General features: G+C 42.1%; 1 protein-coding gene across 1 annotated transcript in view; it reads right to left on the reverse strand.

The window, feature by feature from the left end:
- Positions 1-1,895: 1,895 nt before the first annotated feature.
- Ca5b (carbonic anhydrase 5B) overlaps positions 1,896-21,717 on the reverse strand; it is a 56,983-nt gene continuing 37,161 nt past the window's right edge. The window contains exons 4-8 of the mRNA XM_075956586.1: positions 20,885-21,003; positions 19,299-19,394; positions 17,381-17,443; positions 16,230-16,385; positions 1,896-4,491 (exon numbers count right to left, since the gene is read on the reverse strand). Coding sequence (XP_075812701.1) covers positions 4,312-4,491; positions 16,230-16,385; positions 17,381-17,443; positions 19,299-19,394; positions 20,885-21,003 — 614 coding nt within the window. The 3' untranslated portion in view covers positions 1,896-4,311. The remainder of the gene's footprint in view (positions 4,492-16,229; positions 16,386-17,380; positions 17,444-19,298; positions 19,395-20,884; positions 21,004-21,717) is intronic.

Genomic DNA, 21,717 nt, shown 5'->3' on the forward strand with positions numbered 1-21,717 from the left:
GCTATTGGTAGCCACCCATATCTCATTGATGTTTCTAAGCCTGCAAATCCCTCAAGTGAGAAATCAGACCCCTGGGAGTCCATTCGTTAGACAGTCATAGAATTGGTGTTCATAGGTTGCCTGTCAGTATCTGTGGGCTGGCAAAACGCGAGGGACTATTGCAGGTATTGTGGTTTGAGCAGCAGCCTAGTCTGGAGTTTAACAGGTTCTAGTCCATGGTGGTTCCATGCATCTGGATCTGGAATGAAGTCACTGTAGAAGAGCTCGGTGGAGGAAAACTATTCCCTTCAGCAACCAGGAAACAGAGAGCAGTAACAGAACTCAACTGTGACACAGCAAACCCCCCACCCAAAGACACACTCTCGGTGATCTACTTCCTCCTGTCAGGCCACACCTTCTACAGTTCTAACCACCGCCCAGGAATCTATTCCAATTCTGAACCCATCATTGGATTAAGCTATTGATCCTATTTGACCTCTCATGATCTAGTCATCCCTAGAAGCTCCTTCAGAGACAGACTCTGTAAATTCCGCTGGGCCTCAGAATCAGATCAAGTTGACAAGATTAGCCTGTTGGGGAATATTATTTCTAGGTGTGTGACTTTTGTTTACGCTGCATTTGTTTACCTTGGTGAAGCTGTGTTACTGTGCCTGTCTAAAACACCTGATGGTCTTAATAAAGAGATGAATGGCCAACAGCGAGGCAGGAGCAAGGATAGGCGGGGCTGGCAGAGAGAGTATAGATAGGAGAACTCTGAGAGGAGGAGCAAGAGAATAAGGAGAGGAGGATCAGGGGCCAGCCACCTAGCTATACAGCAAGCCATGGAAAAAGAAGTAAAGAAATACAGAAATAGAGAAAGATAAAAGCCCAGAGGCAAAAGGTAGTAGGATAATTTAAGAAAAACTGGCAAGAAACAAGCCAAGTAAAGGCTGGGCATTCATAAGGAAGAACAAGCCTCTGTGTGTGATTTATTTGGGAGCTGGGTGGCAGGCCTCCCCCAAAAAGCTAAAAGAATAAACCAACACACAGTATTCACTTTTACCACTAGACACAATTCTCCTTCCCTCTCTCCCCCCACCCTTGGCAACCATCTTTCTAATTTCTAGTTCCATACTTTTGATGACTTTCGACCCATTGTACCACTGAAATCATACAGTGTATGTCGTTTTGAAACTGGCTTCTTTCACTTAGCACAATGCCTTCTAGTTTAACTCACATTGTACATGCAGCTGGGTCCCTTCTTCAAAGCTGATATTCCATCATATCACATCCCATTTAGTAATATATTGGTCCATGGGACATTTAGATTGCTTCCACCTCTTGGGTACTGGAAATAATGCTATTAGAAAGGGTGTACAGTTCTCTCTCTGAGATCCTGCTTTCAAGTCTTCTGGCTATCTACCCAGAGGTGGAATTTCTGGATCATGCAGTCAGTCTGGTTTTAGTGGCTATACCAGGGCACTTCTCTGCATCCTCACAACACTTGGTATTCTGTCCTCTAAACCTCCCGTATAAATCAGGAGGTTTTATTAAATAAGGCTCCTGCCTTATAAAGAACCTCAGCAGCACCCACCCACCCACGCACGCACACACACATACCTTGGCTAATGAGTAAATAAAACCAATTTGATAAAGTGTTAAAAGGGGAAGGAGAGATGACTCAGACGTTTGGAGCACTTGATACTCTTGCAGAGGAACCCACGAGATGGCACATAACCATCTATAACTCCAGTTCCAAGAGATCCAACACCCTCTTCTGGCCTTCTTGGACACCTGGCATGCATGTGGTGCACAGACATACATGCAGGCAAAATACCCACACACATAAAAGAAACATCATTGTAAAATTAAATGAGAAAATGTTAATGAGAAGGTAAGAGAACTCAATTATTGTTGAAGATACCATTATATTCTATGTAAGTGTATAAACAATATACGTACCATACTACAAATGATAGACTACTAGATGATTAGGTCTTTGAAACATATTTCTATAAATTCAGCATAAAAGATTTCTATATTATAGCATTTCAATCATCAGAACATTCTGAATATGCTTTGTCCTGGCTAGTTTTATGTTAACCTGACACAAGCTAGCGTCATCTGAAAGCATGGAAACTCAATTAAGAAAATGCTTCCCTAAGCTCCAGCTATAAGGTGTTTTCTTAATTAGTAATGGATGTGGGAGGTCCCAGCCCATGGTGGGTGGTGCTATCCCTGGGCTGGTGGTCTAGGGTTCTATAAGAAAGCAAGCTGAGAAAACCATGGAAGCAAGTCAGTAAGCAGCACCTTCCATGGCCTCTGCATCAGCTCCTGCCTCCAGGATTCTGCCCTGTTTGAGTTCCTGTCTTGACTTCCTAGAAGGACAAACAGTGCTGTGGAAATTTCAGCTGAATAACCCCTTTCCTTCCCAACTTGCCTTTGGGTCATGATGCTTCATCGCAGCAATAGAAACCCTCAGATGGCTTTCTATAGAATCCCAAGTCTTTCAGTAAAATATCTGACCTTCAAAAATGCAAAAGAAATTCTAGATATAGTAAAAGTCCTTGTTTTCTTGTGATTATAAAATATATTTTGTTTTTTATTCTTTTGAAGTTCTCTTTATTATTGTGTGTATCTATGATGTATACGGAGTTGTGTTATGGCACGGAGCATGCTTGGTCAGAAAACAACTTTGTGAGGTTAGTTTTCTTCTTTCATCTTTACGTAGGTTCTGGAGATCGAACTAAGGTCATTAGATTTTCATGGCAAGTATTTACCCACTAAACCATCTCACCAGGCCATTATTATAAAATATATTTTCTATACAGCAAGTTGATAATAAGTACACATATCATATGCTAGCAATAGCAACTAAAGATTAGTACAGGCGTACTCATTGACAAGTCTGAATACAAAAATTCTCACTCACATTTTGAAACAAACTATACCTAAAACTATGGTCAATATTCAGGTAGGCGTTACCAGTCTGGGCCCATAGAGATGTTTTCTGAGAAGCCTGTGGTCAGTGTCTATGCCTTTGGTAGATGTTAACATTTTGGCTGCAGTACCTGTTTAGAATTCTACAGAACTCTAAATATTGAAAGATAGCTAAAGCTGAGTGAAGTGGCCCACACTTACAATCCTAGCAGTTAGGAGGTGAAGGCAGGAGAATCGGAAGTTTAAGAGCGGTTTCAGCTAAATAGCAAATTCTAGTCTACCCTGGGCTACATGACACCTTGTTTCAAAAAATAAAAAATGATAGCCAAACGTGTCACATCTAATAGTCAAATGTGGTACCTTATACCTCTAATCTAGCACTTGAGAGACTGAAACAAGAGGATTACTGTGAGTTCCAGGCTAGCCTTGACTATAGAATGAGATCCTGCCTCAAAACACAACACAACACACACACACACACACACACACACACACACACACAATGTCAGCTATAAGAACACATCATAATTACCAACGGGTTGCTTTAAGAGCAACTTGCATGTCCTGCTGCTATCCCAATGACACATACTATTAACAGCCAAAGAGCAAATGCATTTGGTAAGACAAACGAAAACCAGGAGCAGTGGCACAAGACTTTAATCCCAGCACTTGGAAGGCAAAGGCAGGAAGATCTCTATGAGTTCAAGGCTAGACAAGTCTACAGTAGGTTATGGAACAGTCAGGGGTACACAGAGAAACCTTATCTTAAAAAAATAGATGAAATACTCTGAAATCAATAAATGCACACCTAACCTTTGAATGCCACTTTGAGGTCAGCAGTTCCAAATGATGGTAGCTAAGATTGGGACCAATAGTGTAAAATGAGACAATTTAACAGTTTGGACAAAAGACTGACGTCATTAAATAAAATTCACAAGAACCTCTTGCTGTGGGTTTGTTAAGCTCCTGTATTAAGGCCCAAACAGAAAAATCAAGATGGGTTATTTACACTGAACTTCCATTTTACCAAGCAAAAACTAAACTTTCTCTGATTTTCTGAGAAAGAGAGATTAGAGAAATTTAACATCAAAATCCCTAACTGGCCACTTCAATTGATGTAAAGAAGATTCTTCTTCCTTAATCCTGTCCCAAGGAAAGGTAACCTAAGGTAACCTGATGTGATTCCGTTATGGGCTTTTTTTTTTTTATTGTTTTGTCTCCAACTCTTTGCTTTACAAGGGTAGAAACTTTGAAATGTTGTTACAAAAATGGAAGGAAAGAAATATAAATGTATACATATAAGTATTATTAAATGCAGAATTTTAAAATAATCTAGTTAAGATTTTAAGTGAATATACATTAAAGCAAGATGCTGCCTAAAATACGAACATCTTAGGGGGTGACTTGGTTGGCTGCTGGCTTGGGCTTCACTTGTATATTGAGCACATAATCATGGCGGAAGGACGAGCGGACAGTACGGTTCATCAGTGGCTGCAGAGGGCGGAAGTTGTCCACCATTCTTTTCTCTTTCTCCCCTTCAGAAGTGACAAGCAGGGTTCGAAACTGCTCAAGCTAGGAACCAAAAACATTAAGAATACCAATCAAAAATGAGCTTTAGTACATGGATAAACTACTTTCATTTTGTTTGTTTTGAGACAGAGTCTCACTTAGAACTCATTACATAGATCAGGTTGGCTTTGAACACCCAGAGACCCACCTGTTTCTGTCTCCTAAATGCTGTGATTACGGACATGCACCACCACACCTGGATTGCCCTCACTTAAAGAATTCTACAATACTTTGTTTCTAACTGAATCCAGAAAGAGAACTTATTTCTGGGTGAGATGTCTTCACTACTTGACAAATAGTTTAATGCCATGTTGTTGGCATGGTTCTGTGACAGCAGCAGGAATTGTGGAAACTAGCCAAGCTTTTGGGATCTGAAGATTAGGCACAACGGTCCTTGTCCCCACATAGTAGTTGTTTGCCAAAAGTGAATTGCATCATCTCTTTGATTCTGAGAACGTCCATGGAAAGAAAAAGCTAGAAAAGTAGTATGTACAAAATGGTTCCATTTAGTCACAAAATTATACATAGTATTGTAAAACTTTAAGACAATCCTGAAGCCATTTTTGACAATTCTGAATCCTCTCAGCCTCTGTGCCATAGTGCTTCCCCTCCTCCCCTGGGAACCAAGGACCTAACAGCTACACTCGCACGTACTCAGTTCCTGAACAATTACCCATATACATATGTTTTGGTTCGGTCCCCTGGGAAATGGGGTCAAAATGACCTCTTACCTCCTCTGATCTGGCAACAGCTCTCCAGTCAATTATTGGTAATAGCCCTTTCGAATAAGCCAATCAGAATAGTCAAAGAACAACCCCACTTGCTTCTGTGGCCCCTTTAAAAGTAGACTGTACCAGCTATTCGAGGTCCCTCGGCTTCCCGAATGCTGGGGGACCCTGTCATGACAGAATTAATAAAATCCTCATGCTTTTGCATCGGCTGTGATGTATGAGATGGTCTCTGGGGGTGACTCCTTCTCGGTGTTTGGATGCTAGAGTCCAACATTATAAAGATAAAAGATCAGATGGATTTACACAAATAATGAACAATACTGAATGTGAAAATAACCAGTGATTAGGATTATAAATGACAGATAACATTTTAAATGCTTCATTAGCATATATTAATTATAGCTAATAATGGGTTCCACCATGAAATTTTCTTACGTGTATATAATATATTTTGATCCTATTCACTGCTACTCTCTGTCCCTGTTACCTCCCACTTCCAATCTTACTGATTGTTTTTAAAACAAACCATCAGCTCACCCCTATCCAAACCAAAAACGATGGCATCCTAAGAAACTATGGCAGGGGTTATGAGCCTGGGATCAATGGCCTTTGAACTCCAACAAGTTCAACACAACCAGCTCACTCAACAAATCAAGGCTGATCTGACACGGGTACAGGACAGCATCAAAAAAAACTCTAGACGTGGGGTCAAAGATATGGCTCAGTGGTTAAAAACGCTGGCTGCTCTTCTGGAGGTCCTGAGTTCAATTCCCAGCACCCACATGGCAGCTCACGACTATCTATAGCAGTAGTCCCATGGGGTCCAGTGCCCTCTTCTGGTGTGCAGACATGCATGAAGACAAAATACGTGAATATTTATTTATCTATTTATTTTTATTGTTTTGTTTTTGTTTGTTTGTTTTTTGAGACAGGGTTTCTCTTTGTAGCTTTGGCTTTCCTGAAACACTCTCCGTAGACCAGGCTGACCTTGAACTCACAGAGAGCTCCCTCTCTGCCTCCCAGGCACGCGCCACCACTGCCAGCAAGTCTTTAAAAAAAAGAGGAAGCAGAGAAACCCCCGTCTCGAAAAACCAAAAAAAAAAAAAAAAGAGGAAGGAAGGAAGGAAGAAAGGAAGGAAGGAAGGAAGGAAGGAGAAGAAAACAAAAACTCCACCCTCAGTTGAACTCCCTGGCCTTCACCAGGACAAGATCTCATTGTGGAAGCCAGGCAGTGTTGGCGCAAGCCTTTAATCCTAGCACTCAGGAGGCAGAGGCAGGTGGATCTATGTGAGTTCAAGGCCAGCCTGGTCTACACAAGAGCTAGTTTCCAGGACAGGTTCCAAAGCTACAGAGAAACCCTGTCTCGAGAAAAACACACACACACACACACACACACACACACACACAAAACAAAATTCTAATTATGGTAGAAGGGAGGGATCTATGCTATGCTATGCTAGTCGAGAAATATTGTTTCTTTGCTAGTCGAGAAATATTGTTTCTTTGTGAATTTATCAGCTGTGGAAAGAATAAAATCACGAGCCAGACAGCCACCATCAGGCTGGACAGGTTTTGGGAGCCCTTGGAGTACATGAATAACATGAATAGCCCCGTTTATTAGGACCCTTATTATAATAGTTCTAGCTCTAATTTTCAGTCTTTATGTTTTGAAATTCCTCTCTAATCTGTTGCAGCAAGGAGCCCTCACCTCCTCGACTATCACTCAACTCCTCCTGACTCAGAGTCCTGGAATCAGAGATCCCAAAAAGCCATATAGTCTCAAAGAATCAAGATACCTCTAAAGTCAAAAGACCCTGGAAAAAAACAAAACAAAACACTTTTTTCTCTCTCCCTTGCAATGATCCCCCAACAGCACTAAACCGTTAAGAAATCATTGCTGACCCTGTCCCTTACTTCTTTCTACGCTTCAGGGCCTGAGATGACAGAGGGCCTGGATGTGAAAACAGGATTTCCATGAAATTACCGATGGCTGTGCGCTCATCCTTCTCCGACAGCCACAACCCAGAGGAGAATGTTTGCTGGACAGCTTATCTCTCCAAAATAATCTGTCTGGTTTGGGCAAACAAATTCAGGAAGGAGAGTCGGCAGAGCTGCACATAATCTCCTGAAGCTGCGTCATCAACTTCCTCATTCCCAAACCCCGCCCCCAATCTCCAGAAAGGGTCCCAGCGAGCTTTTCCCCTACAGAAAACCTCTACCCCATGGGAGAGTGCCTATCTTTTTCTGTTTGAAAGAAACAGTCTCATCATTTGAGATGAGATCAGGTCAGACTCTGCTCTCTTTCCCACCTTCTGTCTCTTTACTCTGTGCTCCAAAATCTAACACTTCCCTCTTCCCAATTACTTTCATGTCTTAAAAAAACATTATATGAAAAAAAAACATTATATGACCCACTGAGATTTATTAGGGCCACCTACAGGAGGATGGGCACTTTACCAGTGGCTACACCACTGAGGAAAAGTGTCTCTCCCTCCCCCATTAACTATTAACTATGTAATCCTCAGGTAACATTGCCTTAATTACTGAATTATCTATGCATATGGGTTGTATTTTTTGTCATCCTGACAAAAACTAGAGTCAGATTAGCACGTAGCCAAATCGGGGGGGGGGGCATTTTCTTGACTAATAATTGATCTGAGAGAGCCCAGACCACTATGGGCGATGCCACCTCTGGGCGGGTGGTCCTGGGTGCTCTAAGAAAACAGGCTGAGCAAGTCACGGAGAGCAAGCAGTAAGCAATGCACCTCCATGGCCTGTTTCAATTTCTCTGGTTCCTGCTTGAGTTCCTGCCCTGGCTTCTCTTAAAAAGGGACTGTAAGCTGTAAAAAATGAAATAAATCCTTCCCGTCCCAAGTTGTTTTCACAAGAAAACAGAAAGCCAAGTAGGATACTATGTTAAAAATTGTACTGGAAATTCCCTCCATAGGCCACTGACCCTCTGCTTTTCTTTTCGGAGTTTTATGAGTCTTTAAACATGAAGGATAGCAGCGTAGCAGACGGAATGTGTAGGTCACAAAGGTCAACCTCATGAACAGTCCAGCTCTGGACTTTGTCTAATGTTTATAAGTTTCATCATAAGAAATGTTGAAATGAGGTCTAACACGAGTTTGAGGGCTTGTGTTGCTTCAGACTTCTGGTTTCTTTTGTGGTTGAAAGAGCGCCATTCGGCTTGCAAACTGGAGGGATTTCTCTATGAAAGTTTATGCTGTTTGTCTGTTTTGCAGTACTGAGGGTTAAATGTGGGGCCACGCGTATGCGAGGGAAGCAGTTTTCCACTGAGCTGTCTCCCCAGCTCCTATTATGCCATTTTGTGCATTTAATATATTGTGTAAAGCTTGAATACTTAATCCAGCTCCCCTTTTACCACCAAACATCGCCCTTACAACGTATCTTATAGAATGCCTTGTCCTTTTTTTCTTCACTGAGTTGAGATGCTGTGAGAGCCAAAGTTATGTTTTAAGTTTTAATGACTAGGCTGTAGAGATCCCTGACACAAAAATGCCTGTGATCTGCAAGGACAGACAGTTCCTGAAACGCTGGAGGCTACTGCTTATGGAAGATAATAAGCCACATGGTTTGCATTCCCCTAAACATGTGTGTTAGGCCCATCTGCAGCAGATGTGCATGATGACATGTGGGAGGTACGTAGGCAGGACATATGTCACGGTATATGCTTGCCCCTGATTGGACCTGATGGCAAATGCAATGAACTTTGCAATGCTTTTCCTTCTTAAGCCCTTGCCATACTTGATTCTGGGCCATTTCCTGAGGAACCTGGATATGGACGTGGCTAGATCCCATCCACCGGGCCGGTATTTAATTAAAGCTTGCTACTAATTTAGCTATTAAACTGTGGTAGTGGTCTTATTCTCGGTTGGTGGGATTAACAATCCACCTTCGTTCATCATAAAGTAAATTCTCATATGTAGTTGGACACATTTTTGAACTTCCAACTTTCTTCTTGCAAAGGCTGATTTTTCTCTGTCAATGAGACCGAGGCTGTGCGGATAGCTGCGTAAGTATGTCTGTGAGGCTGTGCGGATAGCTGCTTAAGTATGTCTGTGAGGGTGTTTCCCAGAAGAGGTCAGGATTTGAACTGGGGGACTTAGTAAAGCAGATGGTCTTCTTTTATGAGGGTGTCAGCCACTGTGGAGAGCCTGAATAGTACAAAAAAGTAGAGGGTTAACTTTGCTGTCAATAACTGTCTTTTCGTTTTGTTTTGAGAAAGGGTCTTAAATAGCCGAGGCTGGCCTCGAACTGCTATATAACTGAGGGTAACCTTGAACTCCCGATCTTCCAGTGGTCACCGCCCAAGTGTTGGTATTATAGGCTGTACCACAACATCTACTTTGTGTGGAATTAGAGAACCGACTTTATTAGGTCCCGATAGACCAACATAAAGATCAAATGGAGAAGCTGGGTATGGTGGCTTTTCAATCCCAGCACTAGGGAGACAGAGGACAGAGGCAGGCAGATCTCTGTGAAGTGAGACCAGTCTGGTCTACACAGAGAGTTCTAGGTCAGCCAGAGATACATAGTGAGATCCTGTCTCAGAAAAAAAAAATCAAGATGGAGTCACAATAGGCTTCCATTTTACCAAGGGGAGACTAAACTGTTTATCTAATTTTCTAAGAAACAGAGATTAGAGAAATTTAACAGTGAAATCCCAAACAGGCCATTTCAATTGGCCTTGTAATGAAGATGCCTCTGCCTTAATCCTGTTACATGAAAGGGGAACCTGAGGTCACCCGATGTTTTTTGGTTGCGGATTGTTTTCCTATTGTTTTGTCTCCCTTTCTGTGCTTTAGCAGCCCCGCCGTGCCCGCCTTTTTTCTGTCTTTACAAGTCCCACCATGACTGCTTTTGAACTGAGCCATCAATCTGCCTCTGCACTGGGAGCTCCTAGTTCTCAGGTCTTGAAGCCTAGACTAGAAGGCCCATTGTTGGCTTTCCAGGTCTCAGGCCCTGGAGCTCACCTTGCCGGTAAGCTTCAGGCTGTAGATTATCCGGTGGTCCTGCCTGAAGGGCTGCAGTCAGCAATGGAGCTTATGAGCCTCAGCCCACCAGACAACAAAGCTATGATGGGTACACGCTGGAGAGGGATTGCGTCCAGCAAGTCCCTTTCTTCTGCTGTGCTTTCTCCTGCTTGCTGCTGCCATGTTCCTGGTGTGTTGGGCATGGTGTGATTACCAGGTGAAAGGATCCCACTGTCCTTGGATAGTGGGATGGTTTCATGGGAAAATCCCGCTCCTCACTGAGCATTTTACTTGCCGATCATAATTAAGATGACTTTTATAGGAGCAATGGTGGGAGCCATGATTTAAAGATACAGGTGCTATGATGATATGCAAGATATTCGTCAGTATTGCTATAGGATAGGGTCATTTCAGGTTGCCTATCCCCAGCTGCCCAAGGAATTAACTGGGGACCTCGGCTTGGGCACCTGGGGGCCATTCTAGGTTCAAATCTCTTGCCAATCCTAAGGTGGCTCCCTTAACTAAGAATTGTGCTTCCGTGCTCCCCTATCCAACCTTCCTTTATCCCAATCCTCCTTTTTCTCCAAGTTCCCCCCTTCCTCCCCTTCTCCCTTTTCTCTCCCCATCTCCCCTTACCTCCATCCCACCCCACCCGCAAGATCTCAATTTTCTCTCCGGCAGCTTTGTCTACTTCCCATAGCCAAGAGGATAGCTATATGTTTTTCCTTTGGTTCACCTTCTTACTTAGCTTCTTTAGGATCACCAATTGTAGGCTCCGTGTCCCTTATTTATGGCTAGAAACCAATTATGAGTGAGTACATCCCATTTTCATCTTTTTGGGTCTGGTGGAGATAGAGACAGAGACCCACACTGGAGCACTGGACTGAGCTCCCAAGGTCCCAATGAGGAGCAGAAGGAGGGAGAACAAGAGCAAAGAAGTCGGGACCACGAGGGGTGCACCCACCCACTGAGACAGCGGAGCTGATGTATTGGGAGCTCACCAAGGCCAGCTGGACTGTGACTGAAAAAGCATGGGATAAAAACTGGACTCTCTGAACATGGCGAACAATGAGAGCTGATGAGACGCCAAGGACAATGGCAAGGGGTTTTGAACCTACGTAATGTGCTGGCTTTGTGGGAGCCTACCCAGTTTGGATGTTCACCTTCCTAGATATGGACGGAGGGGGGAGGACCTAGGACTTACCACAGGGCAGGGAACCCTGACAGCTCTTTGGACTCGAAAGGGAGGGGGAAAGGAGTGGGGGGAGGGGGAGAAGGGTGGGAGGAGGGGGAGGGAAATGGGAGGCTGGGAGGAGGTGGAAACTTGTTTTTTTTCTCATTTTCTCAATAAAAAAAAGATAACAAAAAAAAGATACAGGTGCTTAAGACAGAAAAGATGATTAGGGAAATGGTTTAGGTTAGTCTGCCAATTGCTGTAATAGAACATACAAAAAAGGGCAAAATTAGGCTAGAAGTCACTTTCCCCTTTGTTAGATGTAAGGTTTGCCGAGGATGGAAAATAACAATAAGGAAGTTTCAGTGCATTTACAGACCCATGAACTCTGCCTGTGGGCAAACAGGCTGTTATGTCCCCACACCCAGGGTTAGGCCTGAGGTCCCTGGTCATGTAGCCTACAGAATTAATCACAGCCCTGGTGTGCACTCTGAAAAAACAAAGCTGTGAGAGGAAATTGAATGCCCCCATTGTGTGTAAGGGAAAACAGATGGTGAGCTACACCTCTTGTTTAAAGCTTTATACGAGTCTGCTGCACTGAAACCTGAAACAGCTGCGGGCCAGTACAAAGGAACTGGCTGCAGTACACTGGCTTGCTTAGACCTTTGCTAATAATGAAGAAATCATTGCTTTGGGAGAAAAATGTTACAGCAGGAAAATTAATACAAAGAAAAATGTTGAACTACTTGTGGGCTTCTACAAAATAAAAACCCTGTAACTTGTGATTATGATATGATTTCTTCCTTTGTAAAGATTTTAATTTGTTTCTGGAAAATACGTAATTGTGGTTGTGAGGTAATTTTTTCTTGCATAGAAACTTTTGGCATTGGTATAAAAGGGATAAGAGAAAAATTAAGTGGCAGAAGAAGAAAGAGAAAAATAAAATGAACAATTAAGTTTTGCCCCCTCGGATAAACCTCTTGTGTATATATTTAGTACCGGCTGACTTCCCATCGCTCCAGTTTCTCTAACGTGCTGAAGCTGGTTCTTCAGTAGAAGACAGCAAACCAGAAGACTTCTCAGCCTCCATAAGCACATGAGCATAAGAAGCCCTATTCAAAAGAACCCAGGCTAATTCATTCCCACTTTCCCTTCCTTCCTTCTTCACTCCCTTCTCTCTCTCTCTCTCTCTCTCTCTCTCTCTCTCTCTCTCTGTGTGTGTGTGTGGTGTGTGCCTTTCATTGGCTTTATTTCTATTTCTAACCGCTTTTCTTGATTGTTTGTCTTATTCCTGTACCAGAAATCTCCCTGGCTATTTATGCATATCTGTTTTGACTCAAATTTATGTCTAGGGGGCTGGAGAGGTGGTTCAGTGGTTAAGGGTGCTTGTCATTTTTTCAGAAGATCCAAATTTAGTTCTCAGCACACATGCTGAGCAACTCAGCCTCTAATTTGAGTTCAAGTGGATCTGGCACCCCTTTTCTGGCTTCTTTGTGAGTGCACACATACACACATTCAAAACCAGAATGAAATGAGGCTGAAGAGATGGTTCCGTGGTTAGGATCACTTGCTGCTCTTGTAGAGAACCTGAATTGAGTTCCCAGCAAACACATGGAGACTCACAACCATCCATAACTCCCGTTATAGTATATCCAAACCTTCTTCTGGTCTCCTTGGAAACTAGTCACACATGTGGTATATACATATACATGTAGACAAATATTCATATACATAAAATAATTTTTTAAAAATAAAACCTTTTAAAAGTAATGTGGTCACTTTAAGTCCTGATGACATGTTTATTGGAGCTACATTAAATTATGGAGACTAAAGAATTCATGGAAAATATAACAACTTAAGGAAAACTAACATCATTATGATGTCTTCCTGGCCAGTAATGAAGTTAATTAAGTCTTCTTCAGTATCCTGGAAGCTTTTAAGTTTTATGGTTAGCTTTCCTTGTTCAAACTGCCCAAGTGTATTTTTCAGTTTTATTCTGATCATATCTATGACTTTTTAAATTATATCTTTGTGTCATTATGTCTTTTAACTAACATATAGTTGATATATATCTTTACTTCTATATATTAACACACTGCACCAACTGTTAAATTATTTTATTTTTGCATTTTTAACTGTTTTCCTCACTTAGCTTTATTTTTTGATCTGATCATATGGGCCATTTCTACAATGTTTCCTGTCTTTTGTTTTTGAGACAGGATCTCACTAGTGTTGGGATTAAAGGCATGTACCAACATACCCGGCTCTATAACATATTTTTTAAGAGAGAGGAGTAGTCTTGATATATTGCTCAGCCCAGTTTTGAACAGCTAGGCTCAGACAATCCTTCTGCCTCAGCCTCCTGAGTAGCTAGGTCTGTAGGCGTACATAGTATATAGATAATTCTAGAATATAATTTAATATAACATTTAATATGGTAGCAGTTATTTCCAGGTTTACCTGTAATCCCAGTATTTGTAAGGTAGAGACGTGAATATCAAGAGTTCGAAGGTCATCTTTGGCTACATAGTGAGTTGGAGGCCAGAGTGGGGCTACATGAGGCAAAAAAAATACTTCCATATAAGACATAATTATTGTAATTATTGGTATTCTGTATCCATGGGTTCCACATGAATATTAGAAAAATACTGTTGATAGTCAGGAGGCAGAAACAGGAGGATCATTGTAATTTCAAGGCCAGTTTGGTCTACACTGAGCTCTAGGCCAGCCAGGAAATTGCTTCTATTGACCATATACAGAGGCTTTTCTTGACATTACTCCCTAACCAATACAGTAGAAACATTACATAGTATTTCTACTGTATGGCAATATGATCTCAAAAAGTAATATACAGGTGATTTAAAGTATATTGTAAGGTGTGTGTAGGATACATGCAAATGTTAAAGTCTTATGCAGTTCCATATAAGGGACTTGAGTAGCTGCATCTTTACTATATTTGGGGTTCTGGAACCAGTCTTCCACAGTTACCAATGGATGAATGTATTTGCTTTCTAAATTATTTTATTTTATTTTTACTTATGAGCGAGAGAGTATGCCACTTGTGTATGCTATCTATGTGGGCCAGAAGAGGACATTGAATGCCCTGGAACTGAAGTTACAGGTGGCCGTGAACTGTCTGACATGGCTGCTTGGATCTGAACTCCTGGCCTCTGGAAGAGCAGCAAGTGCTCTTAACTCCTGAGCCATCTCCCTAGCTCCTGTATTTACTTTTGAACTAAGATCACCATGTTAAGGAAGTCTCTATTCATCTGTATTTTAGTACAAATTATTACGGACAGAATAGCAAGGTACCCAGAACTAAGGGGACTGAGGCAGGAGGATCCCTGGGAGTTTGAGGACAGCCTGGTCTACATAGTGAGTTCCAGAACAGATAGGGCTAGATAGAGAGACCATATTTTTAAAAACAAAAAATGAAACTAAACGAAAACAAACTAGAGGCTGTAGGGGCTTTCCTTCAACTCACTAGCTCACTCCTATTTGAGGGAGTATTACTTTCTCCTTCTTAATAAACTTCTATTTCTTTAATAAAAAAATAAAGACTTTTACAACTGTCATTAAGAGTCTCCAGAAATGAGGGCCAGGGATGTGGCTAAGCGGTAGACTGCTTGCTTAGTATGCACTAGATCTCTCAGTACAATTTTTTTAAAAAAAAGAGTCTGGCGGGGCAATGGTGGTGTATGCCTTTAATTCCAGCACTCAGGAGGTAGAGGCAGGTGGATCTCTGCGAGTTTAAGGCCAGCCTGGTCTACAAAGTGAGTTTAGGACAGCCAGGGCTACACAGAGGAACCCCTGTCTCAAAAAGCCCAAAAAAAGAAACACAAAGTTCTGGCAATGTTAATATTTTCTTTAGGTCACTGATACCATGAATTTTGTTACTATAATAAACAGGCATCCGGGGTTGGCTCAGCAGTTAAGAGAATTTGGGACCAGTAACAACTATCCCTCTGCATCTGATACACTGCTGGATTCTGTTTCTAATATTGGATTTTACCTCTTTTACTTTCTGATCAGTCTCAAATTCACTTTGGTAGGGCTATTGACTTCATAAAAAGTTTGGAAGGTTTTGTCTATTTCTTGTGAAAAGGATTCATAATCAATACATATCCTACACAGCAAGTATGAGAAAATATTAGAAATTATCTGTTTGGAGTGTGTGTGTGTGTGTGTGTGTGTGTGTGTGTGTGTGTGTAGGGAGGTGTTACAGGGGATTGAACCCAGAACTAAGCTAGATCCCAAACCCATGATCAAATATCATTGCATTTTAGTAGTAAACTAAACAAGACTTTGTGTATAGGTATAGTAATTATCACTTCAACTGGTTTTCTAAGCAAATATAGACCACAGGTTTAAATAATATTCAGTTTTCTTCATAGTCATTGTTAGTGTCCTGGGCTTTTACTGCAGAATTCCCTTGAGTATTATAAATGCTCTGGACATTTCCAGCTCACCCATTCCTTCACCGGGGTCTTGATTTTACATAGAGATTCACAGTTACAGAGGAAGCACACAATTCCTAAGCAAATATAAAGGCAAATAGCTACGTCCATGTCATTCTGTGTTTTAAGTCTTTTTCCTAGTTAAGGCTAGAGATACAGAAGCAAATGCTTGCCTAGTCTAGGCAAGGCCCTGAGTTCAATCTCTACCACCACAAGACAATAAAACAAGCACAAAAAAAGTTCCTTTAAAGTTCCAAGCCAGCCTTGGCTACATGAGACCCTACTTCTCCCAAAACAAACAAGCAAAACTGATGTTAAGATTAGAGCCAAGCGTGAACAGACAGACGAGCATTTCCCTGGATGGAAGATGCGCAAGGAATACCTGATCGTGATCAACCTCTACTGGCTGCTTTTTAATGATCCAGGTAACAGACTCGGAGAGGGGCGGTGTAGTGAGAGAGCCAGAGTAGGTCCAGTAATCTGGGCAAGCAGGCATCAGACAAGAAGGGTCAAATGATCCAAATTCTGCCAGGGTGTCCTGTCCAAGAGAAGGAGTTATTACTTATTGGTCAAAGTTACTCAGGCATCAAAGGGTAAGGCAGTGAGTCTCATGGATTGTCCAGGGACTAACAGTGGTCCAGGGCATGTCCAGGGACTAAGGGTACTTTCTAAAACAGCCATCACTACTTCACACAAAATCACATTGTGGATTTCTGATAGTTCTCCCAGAGAGAAACAACAAAAACGTTTTCTCCTTTAATTCTTTTGGGGGGTATTAGGTAGTGGCTGCTCATAAACAGAGAGGTGTCTCTTCTTCAAGAGAAACTAACAAGATTTGTCCTTTCAAAACTAGCCCAGAGCTGAGGGTATAGCTCAGTGCTAGACTGCTTGCCTAGCATGCTCAAACACTGAGTTCCATCCCGGCACTGCAATGAAAGAGAAAGGGAGGGAAGGAGGAATTGGAGAGGAAGGAAATAAGGAAGGAAGGGAATGCCAGAATCCTGAACTAAGAAGAGAAAAAGAGGAAAGCAAGAAGAGAGGGAGGGAAGGAGGGGAATAGGAAGGCAGAGAACAGAATGGTGTACTGATTTCGGGGAAGCCGCCCATATGGGATTCTGAATACTGAGGAATTCATCTTGGCTGTTGGACAGAGGACACAGAGTGCTTCACTCTAGACAAGTTTCTGTACAACTCTTCTCGCTGCCTACTCATGGGAGGTAGCTAAAGAAAAGAAGGTTGTTCTGAGTGTCCCTACAAAGATGGAGAGGGAGTTGTCAGGAAAGAGTAGATCCCCGGTTAGCAAGCACTCAGCAAAACCAGAAAGCTCCACCAAGGTCATTTCTCCTGTGCCCTGCAGGGTTTAACCACAGGATGGTCATCATCAATGCACCCTCATCCATGCCAGGTCTCCTCCTGCAGCAGTGTGGAAAGGGAATGTAGTTCCTTTAATTTGTCTTCCTGCTTCTAAGTGCATTATCTCCTCCGAGATTCAAATATAAGATAGGCTTCAGGTGATGTAAGGGGGAAGATTACCTTGTGCTTAATTGATGGCAGAGTGTCCACCAATTTCTGTAGTTCTTTATGATGTTTGCCTAGCTGGAAAAATAAAAGGAGAAGAAATATTACGCACAATGGCCATCTCGCTGTAGAAACTCAAATAGGATGCGAGTCAAAATTAACCACCTGGTGGTTACACATAAACAAACCACAGGGCTGAAACTAGATTTCAGCTGGTAATTACAAATATTATAAACAGCACTAAATTAAATTAGACTGAGAGCAAAATGAACAGGCTGTTTGCTGGCAAGAGCAGCCTGTCTACAGAGAAAGGTGCCTCCTGTTCCCATTAACTATCATTTCTTACGCTGCATTATAAATGAATGAAATTATAAATTACCCTGCATTTTCACTAACCTCACCCTTTTAAGACAGGGTTTTAGCATGTAGCCTGGGCTGGCCTCAACGTCTCAAACTAAGCATATTCCAAGTGCTGACGTGCCCCAGATGACTTGTGCCTTCTCTATTTGGCTGTGTATTTTTAAGACCTATTTTATTTTTTATTTTTATGTATGTATGTCTGTCTGTCTGAGTAGGGATCTGTGCATGTGGAGCAGATGCCCATGGAGTACAGTAGCGGGTATTGAATCCAATGAAGCAGGAGTTACAGGCAGCTGTGAGCAGCCTGGTGAGCATGCTGGGAACTGAATATCACATCAGCAAGCACTCTAGAGCACCAAGCCATTGCTCTAGCCTCTGTAACACATTTTTAGACCATTTGAAACACACTCATAATAGTTACTGCTTTTTAACTACTGCTGGTTTTTCCATCTATATGTAGAACACATATATTTTTAGACAGTCTCACTACATAGTCCTGGCTGGCCTCAAACCCACAGAGATCCACCTGCCGATCGGTACCTCTTGAGTACTCGAATTAAAAGTGTGCGGCACCACACTTGGCCTGGTACTAATACTCTTTTTAAAATGTTAATTATGCAGGATAATGAACTCCCTTGTGAAATTTCCATACGCATATATCATATACTTCAATTATATTCATTCCCCTACCTGTCCCTCCTCTTCACCTTTCCTATTGATCCCAATGTTTTGTTTGTTTGTTTGTTTTGTTTTGATTTCCTCTGTGTAGCCCTGGCTGTTCTGGAATTTACTCTGTAGACCAAGCTGACCTCGAACTCACAGAGACATCTCTCCTCTGCCTCCTGAGTGCTGGGATCAACGGTGTGTGCCACCACCATGCCTGGCAGCACTCTTAAAACTCTGAGATTTCTCAGTAGTCCCTCTTCTTAAACTTTTTGAGACAAATTCTCATGTTGTATCCCACGTTAATATTTAATATATCAGCAATGCTAGCTACTGCTTCAGGCTTCTGAGTGCTGGATTTAAAGGCATGCGTCACCATGCTTGGCCCAATGTTCTTTTTTTCTTTTTTAAGATTTCTTTTTACTTGTTTTAAGTGTGTGTGCATGCATGTATGTGCATGAGCATAGGGAGGGTTGATGTGCATTTGAGTGAAGGCATCCAATAGCCCTGGAGCTAGACTTAGAGGCAGTCATAAATTGGTGGATGTAGGTGCTGGGAACTGAACTGTGATCAACTACGAGGGTAGTACATGTTCTTAACCATTAAGCAATCTCTACAGATATTTTTCCTTTTAGTTCTAAATTTTCTTCAGATGAGTAGCTTATATTGTAATGTTCTATCTTTTCAGTGTAAGATACAATAGACCATTTGAACTTGGTGAGCTGGTTGGCTTGCTTGTTTGTTTGCTTGCTTGCTTGAGGCAGGGTCTCTCTGTATAGTCTGGCTGTCCTGGAACTCATTATGTAGACTAAGCTGGCCTCGAACTCACAGAGCTCTGCTTGCCTCTGCCTCCAGAGAGCTGAGATTGAAGGTGTGTCCCATCGTGCCCGACCTGAGCGTTTGTTTTTACCTTTAAAAATACACCTATCACAGCCAAGCCGTTTTCTTCCAGGGCTGCATCCTCAAAGCTTTCAAATTTGACTGCATTCCAATGTACCAAGTGCAGCTGAAACAACAGGAAACGCGAGGTTTATACAAGACCGTGCAGGGCTGCACCGAACTAAACAGACAGCCCCATCCAACATGGAACATTTAATCTCGTTTCATCTCCTAACATAGAGCCACTGAGAAAAGTATGTGGCGGTCTGGTACGAAGTGAGATCAACATAAAGAATGGGAAGGAGACATTGCGGCAAGAAGAGCAATATTACTTTGAAAGAGAGGGATTTGTTAGGAGAGAAAAATAAAATTCACATAGGAAAGTAACTTTGCAATGACGGATCAACATTTTCTTCATCCCCACCCTGATTTGCATGAAATACTAATATCCCAAATCCATTTGCATCTCGAGGCAAGAAGATGTTTATATTAAGAGAAATATATTCTCCCTGTGAAAATTAGATGGGCGCTAGAGACAAATTTCTTCTTGGAGGGATGATCACTTAAAAGGCTTTCATTTTTAGCATCACATTTAAAACTAAATTGAGGGAAAAGTTGCAAGAAGAAATTCTATTTGCAAAGAGAAATCCTATTTCCTTGTGCTCGGCTTGCATTTCCATATCAATCATTCTCCGCCCACCTTTCTCAAACCAGTGCATTCCCATCACCTAACCTCCCAAGTGGGCCACTTCGAGGTCCCAGTTAGCTCTCCGTCCTGAAGACGAACTCAACTGCAAGTTCTGGAGCTTTGGCACTCTGACTTCAGAAGCCTTCGATAATCTCCCTGTTTCTCTCATTCTCTCTTGCCACGGCCTTCACTGAGAGCCCCACTATTTCCCACCGGGATGAATCTGTTTTGCAACTCTACAGAAACTTATGGCTTTAGGAATGACTGCACCTAACTCAGAATTCAGAACGAATTCCATTCTAATTTTCAATATTTATTTATTTTATATTTTACGTGTCTGAGTGCTTGGCCCGCATGTATGTCTGTGTATCATGTATGCGCCTGGTGCCTACTGAGGTCAGAAAAAGGCATCAGATCCCCTGGGACTGGAGTTACAAATGGTTGTGGTACCATGTGGGTGTGGGGAACTGAACCCAGGTCCTCTTGCAAGAGCAACAAGTGCTCTTAACCGCCGACCTGTCTCCCCAGCCCCAGAATGCAGTTTCGTCATCTTAAGGTTTATTTCAGGTGTACTATTCTGAACAAATATAATTTTTACATGTATAAAATGGGAAGGCTCAAGCCTGTCCCCAGCAAGCTAAACAGGATTTAAAGCGTCACCTGGGACTTCTTGGTAATTTCTGTGAACTAGAAACTCAGAACTCTCCCCACTTACACACACCCATTGCTCTCTGGGACCTTTTCAGCATCCTTCTGTTGTTCCAGCCCGGTCTGAACACCTTTAATCCCAGCACTTGGGAGGTGGAGGCAGGAGGATTTCTGTGAGTTCAAAACCAGCCCGGTCTACATAGTGACCTCCAGGACAGTTAAAACTACAGGAAGATCGCATCTTAAAAAAAAATTAGAGGATGAAAGGAAAAGAAACATACCTCTGCTGGGTAGCATTTGTTGTCCACAGTGTGCTCCGAACCCCAAGCATCAATGGCCCCCCAGTGAAAATGAAACTGCTTCAGTCGGTAGTTGTGTTCCAGGGGTCCTCCCTTAATCACTGAAATGACACATCCAGCAATTCAGGAAAACGTGGAGAAAGGGTGGACCCTGTCCTTGAATCATTTGGAGTCTACCATATCACATACAAGTATTTATAAAACTGATTTCCACAAAGTAAACACTGTCTAAAGATTCGGCCGAATAATATCAAGACTGGATCACGTACCAGGCAACATGCAAATGGTAAATGCTAGATTTCAGGTTATTTTAATTAATTTAATTAATTAGACACAAGTTTTCATGTATCCCAGGCTGGTCTCAAACTCACTATGTAGCCACAGATGACCATGAACCTGAATTTACATTCACCTTCTGAGTGCTGGGATTATAGTTTGACTTATTTCTCATCTGTAGTTATTGGACCTAGTTTCCATTGTGTGAAATAAAAATGCAAATTTCTCTTGGTGTGCTTATCCAATGCAATGAGATAAAACTAAACTATGCAGACAAAAGCTATTCGACAAAGATTTTAAATTCACTTAGGCCAGCCTTCCCTCAAACTAGGAATTAGTCTGGCTGAGCCTCCCAAGAGCTGCCTTTAAAGGTGTGTTTCGTTCTCCTTCTTGGAAAAAAGTGAATGCATTTATTTGTGTTTGTGTGTCCCAGACACCATCAGACTTGGCAGTATGCATCTTCGCCTGCTGAGCCAGCTCACCAGCCCCATTCTTTTTTTTATATATACACTAACACCCTCCTTTTCAACGTTTGGGGT

Source organism: Microtus pennsylvanicus, chromosome X, assembly GCF_037038515.1.
Source record: "Microtus pennsylvanicus isolate mMicPen1 chromosome X, mMicPen1.hap1, whole genome shotgun sequence".
Classification (NCBI taxonomy): Eukaryota; Metazoa; Chordata; class Mammalia; order Rodentia; family Cricetidae; genus Microtus; species Microtus pennsylvanicus.